This window comes from Ammospiza nelsoni, chromosome 6, assembly GCF_027579445.1.
Source record: "Ammospiza nelsoni isolate bAmmNel1 chromosome 6, bAmmNel1.pri, whole genome shotgun sequence".
NCBI lineage: Eukaryota > Metazoa > Chordata > Aves > Passeriformes > Passerellidae > Ammospiza > Ammospiza nelsoni.
In genome coordinates, this window is record NC_080638.1 from 26385508 (window position 1) to 26394824 (window position 9317).

General features: G+C 49.3%; 1 protein-coding gene across 2 annotated transcripts in view; it reads right to left on the minus strand.

Annotated features, from left to right (window-relative positions):
- Window positions 1-8288, minus strand: part of CREB3L1 (cAMP responsive element binding protein 3 like 1) — a 45067-nt gene extending 36779 nt beyond the window's left edge. For both annotated transcript variants that reach the window (XM_059474297.1, XM_059474295.1), the window contains exon 1: window positions 8163-8288. In XM_059474297.1, the coding sequence (XP_059330280.1) occupies window positions 8163-8270 (108 nt within the window). In that variant the 5' untranslated portion in view covers window positions 8271-8288. The remainder of the gene's footprint in view (window positions 1-8162) is intronic.
- Window positions 8289-9317: the final 1029 nt, after the last annotated feature.

The window sequence follows — 9317 nt, forward strand, 5'->3', positions numbered from 1 at the left end:
CCTCCAAGTAGTGAGAGGTCTGCAAATATTGCAGAGCCAGAGCAGGTTCTCGTGGTAGATAGAGCCCCTGAGTCTTGAACAGCAGAGATGGATTATTCTTGAGCTGCAATGCTCCCCCTGGATGTGCCATGCCATCGAAAGGAGATGCCAGTGACCCCATGACACTGTGGTGGGGAGCCAGCATGGAGGATGTTGTTAGAGCTTTGAGCTAACAAAGCTCACCTGCTGACAATCCAATAGGAATGTCCACAACCAATGTAGCATCCAGTTCCCTCTTGTGTAACACAGCCGATGTCAGGCCCCAGTTGTAGTACTCCTCCAGCCTTAGCTGCCAGGTTTCTCTCAAGGGAGCCCTGACATTCCTGTTGCAGGGGAACTCCTGGCACAATTTGCTCAGCTGAAAGCATTATGTTTTGCATCTATTCTAGGAAAAATGCTAACTGCATTTTGAGCAGGCTTTGCTAATCGGGTCAGCCAGAATGACCTAAATGAACATTTTTCCTAATCAAGACAAAGTCACAGTGTAAAAAAGCCAAAAGCAACTTTGCTGAGGTAGTCAGGGGTGAGTTTCCCCTGGAACAGTCTGGACAGTGATTGTAATAAATTACCTCACAGGAGGCATCACCTTTGAGCTCTAAAGATGGTACTAATTACTTCAGTGCTTGTTTAGATTACGTAGTAGTTTCAGGGAGAATAGCCTTGCTCAGTGCTCTACAGGGAATTTCTCCAGTCTTAGAAAGTGAGAAGATAAAACAGGACAAGAAAGAAAGGAGTGAAAGAGTATGTGGATATGTGCACTTCTAACTTTCATGATACCTTGTTCTGGCTGATCAATGTGTCAAGGTAAGTGTAAAGCATCTATCACTTGGATACAGACCAGATCAGAGCACCACCATGTGATTTCAAAGGTTTAAGAAAATAACAGTGAAAGGAGAGATACAAAGAAAGAAAAGAACGTGGATAAAGAAGTCAGAAAGGGGTGGTTGAGAGGATAAGGCTGCAGTGTTTGGGTCAGTTCAGGAAACTACAGGAAAGGAAAACTTTGAATGATGTAACCATACAGGAAAGCAGAAGTAAAATTTGCTTTCTTGAGCAGCTGGAAATAAGTTGGATAGATGTAAACACTGCATGGCAGACATGGGGAACAACTGGGTTGAAAGACACAGCCTGCCTTTCAGCATGCTACTTGCAGTCCCTTGCCACTGTGGCCATGAAACCTTTGGCTCTTGACAACCTTTCAGCTATTTCTGCTCTGAGGAACATTGCAAAGCATGCAGACACCAACCCAAGGAAACACCTAACAACTTACAACACAAGTTGAGCTCCAGATACAGGGAAAAAGTAAGAGACAAACTCCATGTAAGCACCCACTCTGTCCTAGTGCCAGGCTGAACTCTGGATCAATGATTTCAGTCAGGGATACCAAACTACACTGAGGTCACTCACACAGAAGTCACCTGCTGCAGCAGGAAAAAGATGGTGCCAGCATGGGGAGTCAGCCAAGAAAGATGGCTTTGGTTCCACCTTTGTTCTTACTTCTCATCTCCCATGTGGAGACATGAAGTCCCAGCAGTTCAGATGTGAAAATACAGTCCCTGGCAGAAAGCTGGGATTGGTAGGATATAGTAATCCCAGGACTAAGACTGGCTTGGGATGGAGAACCTAACACACTTGGCTCCTCCAGCAGACATGTCTCCTGAAGAAGAACAATGCTCACCACAAGGCTGCCTGCGAAGCATGGGTGACTGCATTGTACCTTGATGCACAGACCTGGAATTTCCCAGGGAAATCTCTCAGCCAATCAGGCCAAGAAACAGGTTTTGGGCATTTCTTAGGAGAGCTATAACAGTTCGCTTCTTTGCTGGTGCCCTACCTGTTTTCCTGTAACTCTGCAGCAAGGAGAGTCACCAACAGGCTTCTGTGAGCCATCTGGTTTCTTACAGTGGACTGTCCACAACAGGACAAGGACGCATAAGCTTTAGTGGGTTGACTCATCCCTTCCTTGAAATGCACTGGAACAAGTGAGTCTTGAGAATCAAATTGCTGTATCAAGAACACAATCCTGCCTTTGGTTTTGTGCAGCAGATCTGCCATGAGGCCATCCCAAAGACAACTCCAGGGAGTTAAGCATTTTCATTTGCTTCCTTTAACACTGAAAATTCTTTAAATAGTAAATAAGTAATTATTAAATGCTAATTAAATACTACCTTAAAACCTATGGAGAAATGCTGAAGAAAAAAAGGGAGCAAGCAGAGGAATAACTTTTCTCTGAGGAAACACAGCAGTAAGTCACAGAGGTGTCAGCCTGGCCATATTTTAAATAGTGCAGCTACAACTGTGGCTATGAAATCCCTAGTTCTAAATTCCCCTTCAAGGGGTTGATTCAGAAAATGCTCTTCTTTCCTAATCCCTGCTCTACCAGAGACAGCTCCATTCCAGGCTTCAGCAAGAACAGTGCAGCACCAATGGGACCAGCACAGCAGCAGTCATGGATGAGACCAGAGCAGCATAAATAGGACAAGCTGAGCAGCAGAAGACATTTAGCATCAACGAGCACGACACATTTCATTAAATTCAGAAGCTAGCACACACTATGGTGGCTTCTGAAGCCATCATACATTACAAGCTTGTCCGCTTGTACTGGTACCAAGAGAAGGTACAGTGGGCCAGTCTTAGAGGTTTTCCACAGTCTGAATGAGACCTCAGGTTTGTCCCTCTCTGAAAGTGGTGGTGCTGGCATTGAATGGCTGCCTTATGCACAGGGGATGAGGATCACCTGGCAGACATGGACTGAGCAGTACACAACTCCAGCATCTCCCAGCTGGTGCTGATCCCTTGGTGGGAGTGGACTGTGTGCACAGATGTACTTCCAATTCCTGCCAAACCCTCCCTTTGTTTACTCTACAAGCACTTCCATGAAGACCTTCCTGCTTCTCCCCACCAAATGATGGCTCTGTCTCCACTGTTTAACCCTGTTTTGGACATATGTCTTCCTTCACTCCTGCTCTAAGTTGCAGCCTCTCGCCTAGTTCTGGCCCAAGAGCAGTTAATGGGTTCTCCCACTTTGGCTGAGATGATAATTTAGGACAATGGGTTCCCAGAACATGCAGGCAGTTGTCCAACAAATGAATGTGCTTATTTAGGAAGAGTATCCCAAATGTTTATCAATTTCCTGGCAGATAGGACACACAAATGATCCAGTCTCTGGATTAAGTATTTACCGAGAGTCTTCCAAATTCATGAAGTTCAAGTCTCTTCCCCTCTTCTTTATGGGAAGAGGGAAACATTTTTCCTGGTGGTGACTCTACAGTGGTGATGCTCAGACACCCAGACTCAGAGATCCATGGACCCATATTCAGCTCTGGTTTCATCCTGCTGCTAGCACTTTTGCAAGTCTCATCATGAGATAGTAAGGAGCAGCAGGGCCATGAAGTGTAGAAACCATGAGATGGATCCAAAGAGACTAATGAAATAGAAAGATATAGGAACTATTATCTTTGGATTAATTTCCATCAGCCCCCATCAGGTCTCTGTATCTGTGCTCCAGATCCTACAAGAATCTGGCTGGTGAGTTCCAAGAAAAATTTAAAGAAAATAGCCTTTCCATATCCAGTACTTGGCAGACTAATCATAAATGTGTTACTGACCAAATTTTACCAGGTACAGAACTACAGGGCCAAAATGTTTGCTGCATGTGTCCCCACAAGAGATTAGTCTCCATCAGTCCTGGATACCCAGCCTCCTATTACAGCAGAGCTCCCCTGTTTAGCAACTGTAAGGGATACAAAGTGGGTGACCAAATCTGCCTGTGCTCTCCATCCTCACTGTGCACTGAGACGGTGAGAAGGAGTTTACAGACCATGAAACTCGCTCAGACCAAAGGTCAGTCCAACACCTAAGCAGCAATTAAGTGCTATTTATGTCCCTGTAGTAGGCATAAGAGGAATAAAAGTGGGTACAGGCTTCCTGTGAGAGTGACAGTCATCCATGGTGAATAGCCTCTCTTCATCTTCAGGGGAAGCTTCCTCTGTGAGTTGCACAAGCATCACTCTCAGCATACTCACTATGTACAGTCCTGCCACTCTCCTCCTCCTGGAGGCCAGGACAATATTAAAGGAAAGAGCACACAGTAAGCCAAACATCCAGTTTGCACTCAAGGAGCAACCCCACACAGGCAGCTCTTCTCCCATTCTGCTGTTCCATTGTAGGCTCCAGAAAATGCCATTTGTGACATTGCCTGGGCATACAGGATCACACAGTGAAAGAGTGCATTGCTGTACATTCCCCAGAGGAGCTGGGTTAGCACTCCTGAGACAGCCTGAACAGCCATTCTGCAGCTTCTAACTGTGGAGACCCAAGGGAGCATGCAGGCTATTTTCTTGCCTTCATGTCTCTTGAAGGAGGTAAAGTATATGCTTTGAAAAACATAGAGTCAAAATAAAGCTGTGTTTACATAAATATCCAAAGTCATCTTTGAAGGTGTTTTTTTGCGCTATAAAACACAGAAGCAGAGGTAAGAAACAAACCCACTAGGGCACTGGGCTAGAAGGAAGCACATGATTCTTGTTTGGTTGGTTTATTCTGGTTTCCTTCTGACACAAGTGTCACAAACCTAGTGAAGCACAGTGGTGAATCTGACTCAAGATATAAGTCTATTGAAGAGTTTCACAGCACTGATAAGAGCTGGATGAGAAAGTAAGAGTTCTCTGAGTGCAGTTGTAATAGACCTTTAGCAAATAGATGGTTGCTTGCAGAAATGATCAGATATGCTGGGCTGGGCAGGACACAAATGGGTGAAACTGATAAACAGGCACTGCATGAAGGATTAGCTTTATATATGATAGGTCCTTCTGGGAGAAAAAGAAGAGCAAAGTTGCCTAAGTTCAAGAGCAGTATGTGGCCTCTAGAGCAAAAGGAGACTGACAGTGCTGTTAGCAGCCATCCTGTGTAAGTCTGGTTAGCAAAAGTTAAGTGAAGAGAGGCATTTTGTGTCCTTCGGAGATTTCCTCTCCAATTAAGCAGACACCACTCTCCATACGATTTTCAAAAAAAAACCCAAAATCCTCACAGTGATAAATCAGTTCCTTAAACCCAGTCTAAACCTTCCCTGTTCCAGTTTATGACCACTCATCCTCCTCCCATGCAGGTATGAAAGATCCTGGCTCCATCTTCTCAGTAACTTCCTCAGCTGTGCAGGTAGGCTTCTGCTAGGTCCTCCTGGAGCTGTCTCTTCTCCAGCTAAGGAAGTCCAACTCCCTCAGCTACTGCTCACAGGAGAAATTCTCCATCTCCCAGTTACCTTGGTGACAACCCCCTTGATGCACTCAGATTTATCCATGTCTTTCTGCTATCAGGCAGCCCAAAACTGGACACTGTATTTGAGACACAGTTTTATGATTTTCAAGAAAAAGGGAATAATCACTTCTCTGTGTATATCTATCAGGTCACTCCTGCTCCTAGCTGCCTTTGCTACTGGGGCCACACCGGTGCTCCATGACCCCTGGTGGGTCAGTCCGTCCATCCATCCATCCATCCATCCATCCATCCATCCATCCATCCATCCATCCATCCACTCCAGGGGCAGGAGTTGGGATTTGTTCTTGCTGAATTTAATGAGGTTTCTGTCAACCTATTCCTACAACCTGGGCAGATGTCTCTGAAAGGCAGTTCCTACACATTCAATTTTTTTTTTCTGTTGCAAGCACACAGATCTTTCTGAAGATGCATTTACAGATGTGCCTTAATTAATTATTGGTCACAGCTTCAGATGAACAATACAGAAATGTTCATCTGAACATTTTTTTCAAGACCAATATGACTCATTAGGACTGCCAAGGTTGTGGAAAAGAGAGTAGTTTAGACACATGCAATTCTTGCCCCAAAGGAGCACAGACTCTGCAGTAAGGTTCATCCATCTTTTTTTCTGCTTCCTTTCTCAAAAAAGGAAATCATATTCATGAAAATTTCATACTGGCATTTTATGGCTGAAATTCCTGGCCTGTTTTAAGAAAAATGCCTGCTGAACAATATCTGGAAAAGTTTGCCCATCTCTGAAGCAAAGGCACTGGCAACTTTATGCCTATTGTGCACGGTGATGTTTTGCACAGTTCTTTGTCAAAAGAACTTCTCCACACATTGCAAGATCCCAGGAGATTTTCTGGATTTAGTAAGAAAATCCAAGTGTATTTCTTCCATCCTTCCCATTGTTGTGCAGAGTGAGAACAAAGAGGCTGATGTATTATGTTCTGGCTCTTGTATCACCAACAGATTTGGTAGGTGAGAAGTGGCTACAGAATCTCTTATATGTATCATCTGCAGCAAGAGAAGGTTTCAGCTTGACTCTCTCACTCCAGCAGAAGTTTGTGGTGCTGGCAGTTGGGAAAAAATCCATAGGGAAAAAAAAGCCTTTAAAAAAGCGCCTTTCTGCTGTCAGCTGAGCACAACGATGCCTGAGTCACAGCAACATAGTTAAATGAGAAGACAACAGCAAGCTGCTTCCAGAAGCAGCTCTCCAAGCAGAAAAGCCATTTAAATGAGGCAGGACAGCCAGCCTGCCCACAGCCACCACACACACTAAACACACTGTCCTGGCAGGTGGCACCAGATGGCAGTCTTACAAAAGCTTCTTTTTCACAGGGTCTGCTTGAGAAGGCAGAAGTTGAATTTAACTATAAAAAGACACCACCTATATTAGTTAGGGGTTCCCTGACTTCTGACCACAGCCCATGTTGCACCTGGTAAAAGGGCTGGTGCTAATACATACTATTTTCATTTTGGTAAAGGAATTAATGGTCTTTGCATAAAGCACTTCCTATCAGCATAGCTTCATCCACACTGGATGTGTACAGAATTAGGGAAAGCAGAAAACTCCTAACAACAGATCTCTCAGACATGAGCAGGGGAGGCAAGCGCTCAGTCTTGGGGTGATGTGCCATTGGAAGGTCTGCCTGAGCACTGCGGACTCTGCTGCCTCCGGTAGAGCACACTGGAATCAGTCCTCGAGGCACAGTGCAATCTTGGAAATTAGGAGCTGGCGAGATCTCTGAGGGATGGGGCTGCCTCCATAATCTCTTTCCCAGACCCTGTGCGCCTCTGCTTGGTGCAGTGCATTTAATATTTATGCAAATTCCGCATCTCTACCGTCTCTCTCACAAAGCAGGGCAACATAAAAGGCTTCAAATATCTTTTGTGTAGCAAAGCAGAAGTGGATTCATCAGAGGATTCGCCCTCTCCCTGTTCCCTGCTCGCACTGCAAGGGAAGCCCTCAGGGACGCTCCCAGTGCTACACCGGGAACACGGGAGGTGCCAGCACTGTGAAAGGCCAGCTGCCATTGCTCAGATCTCTGGCCGGGGCAGGCACACTGTCCCACGGCTGCAGCCGCTCTGAGGCTGGCGGAGCTCGCGTCCGGGCAGTGCTCTGCTGCCCAGCGCCGGATACCCTCTCTCCAAAGCACCTCTGGGGTGGGGACCTTCCCATTTCTGCCTCAGGGCTGGTCCTGCCGGGCAGAGGGGCTGCAGGATCCCATGGAAACTCCCATGGAGAGCTCGGGCTCTACAGCAGAGTCTGCGCGTGTTCTCAGGGAGAGCTGCTGGACTGAGAACTCGCCTGACTCCTGGGAGAAACTGGGCAGTTTCCCTAGAGGTGAACAATGCCCCTTTGGTTCCCTGAGACTGGCAACACATTTTCCTCCCTAGTCACTCTTCCCCCTCACCCTTCTCTCCAAAGTAAATCAGTCCAGCCAAAGCGCCAAGCGGTAGACGCTTCATCTCCCAAATGCCACTCTGAGGAAAAGTTACAGGCAAAGGAGAGAAGAGGCGCTGAGCCCAAAGCTCTCCTGACGGCAACCGGCCGTGCCTCGGTGCCGCCCGAGCTCACACACGGCAGGTCGGACATTCCCCGCCTGGCACCTCACACTTCTCCCCAGCCATCAGGCTCATAAAACCATAGTGTACAACAGCCCTGAGATTCCCCGGCGGGGTCTCCTCAGGGTAACAGCGGCCGCGCCAGTCCAGCGGGGAGCTGGCCGTGTGCGACAGTGGGCACCCGGCTACCTGCATCTCCGGGGCACCCCGGGGCAGGGCGGGGACTGAGGAGAGCCCGCCGCCGGGTCCCGTCGCCGCTGCCGGCCCCGGCAGCGGGGGTGCTGCCGACGGTCCCTTACCACATTGCTGAGAAAGTCGGCCTCACTGAAGTCGCCGAAATCGAGAAAGCCGGTGCCGGCGGCGGGGAAGAGCCGCTCGGCGGGGAAGGGCTCCAGGATACTGTCCATGGTGCCCGCGGCGCCGGGGCTCGGCCGTCCCCCGCGCTCGCCGGTCGGGCTCAATGCGGCCGCGCGCTCCCGCCCGCCCCCCGGCGGCGGCGGTCCATGGGCGGCGGGGCGGCAGCGACGGCCGGGCGGGCACGGGAGCGGAGCGCCGCGCCGGTGCCGCTCAGGGCGGCTGTCAGCGCCCCGCTGCCGAGGGGCCGGCGGGCGGCCGCGGCACGCCCCCGCCGCTCTCCGGGAGCCGCCGGGGCGGGACTTCCCGCGCAGACACCCCCTCAGGCAGCGCCCCCGCCTCCCGGGCAGCCCCTCACCGCCGGGCGGGGCGAGGCCGACGGCTGCCCGGGGCCCCCGTGCTCCTGCGGGCGCTGCGCAGGGAGCCGAGGGCGCTGCTGGTCCCCGGCAGAGCCGTGTCAGTTTGACGAACCGAACAAACTCTCCTTTCAGCAGCCGGCCGGCTTTGGTAGCTCCTCTGCATCCCTCGGGGAGCAGCGCCGGGAAAGCGCGGGGTCGGAGCCTGAAGGGCAACCGGCAGGGAGGTCTCCTTGCCCCCGCTCCCCGCAGAGGGCTTGCAGGTAGGCCTGGCTGCAGCAGCACATGTGGCTTCTCTGTAATTAAAGAGCTGGCACTATTAAAGAGCTTCAGGAAGATTATATGGTTTCAGATAAATAGGATTATGGATCCGTGTCCTCTCTGATCATTACTCCAACCAACACTCAAGAAAACCACTTATAATAATCCCGTTGAAGAAGCCTTGATGTTTTATTAATCTGTCCCTATTTCCATGGCTCCACAGAGAACAGAATGGACTCCCAGCTCCAAGGAGGGGGCTTTCTTGGTCACAGGCATCTGCAGAAAAAAACCCCAAAGATAGCACTGCATCTCTCCTGCGGGAAGCCTGGCCAGAAGTTGCCAGCTGTGAGGGTTCTGGCAAAGAAGTGCTGATTTGAAGGTGGCTGGAGCCAGTGCTTGAATTGGACATGGGGTTTCCATCCATCCAGGCTCTTGCTCCACATTCTCCATGGCAGTCAGAACTAATAGCACAACCTAAGGTGC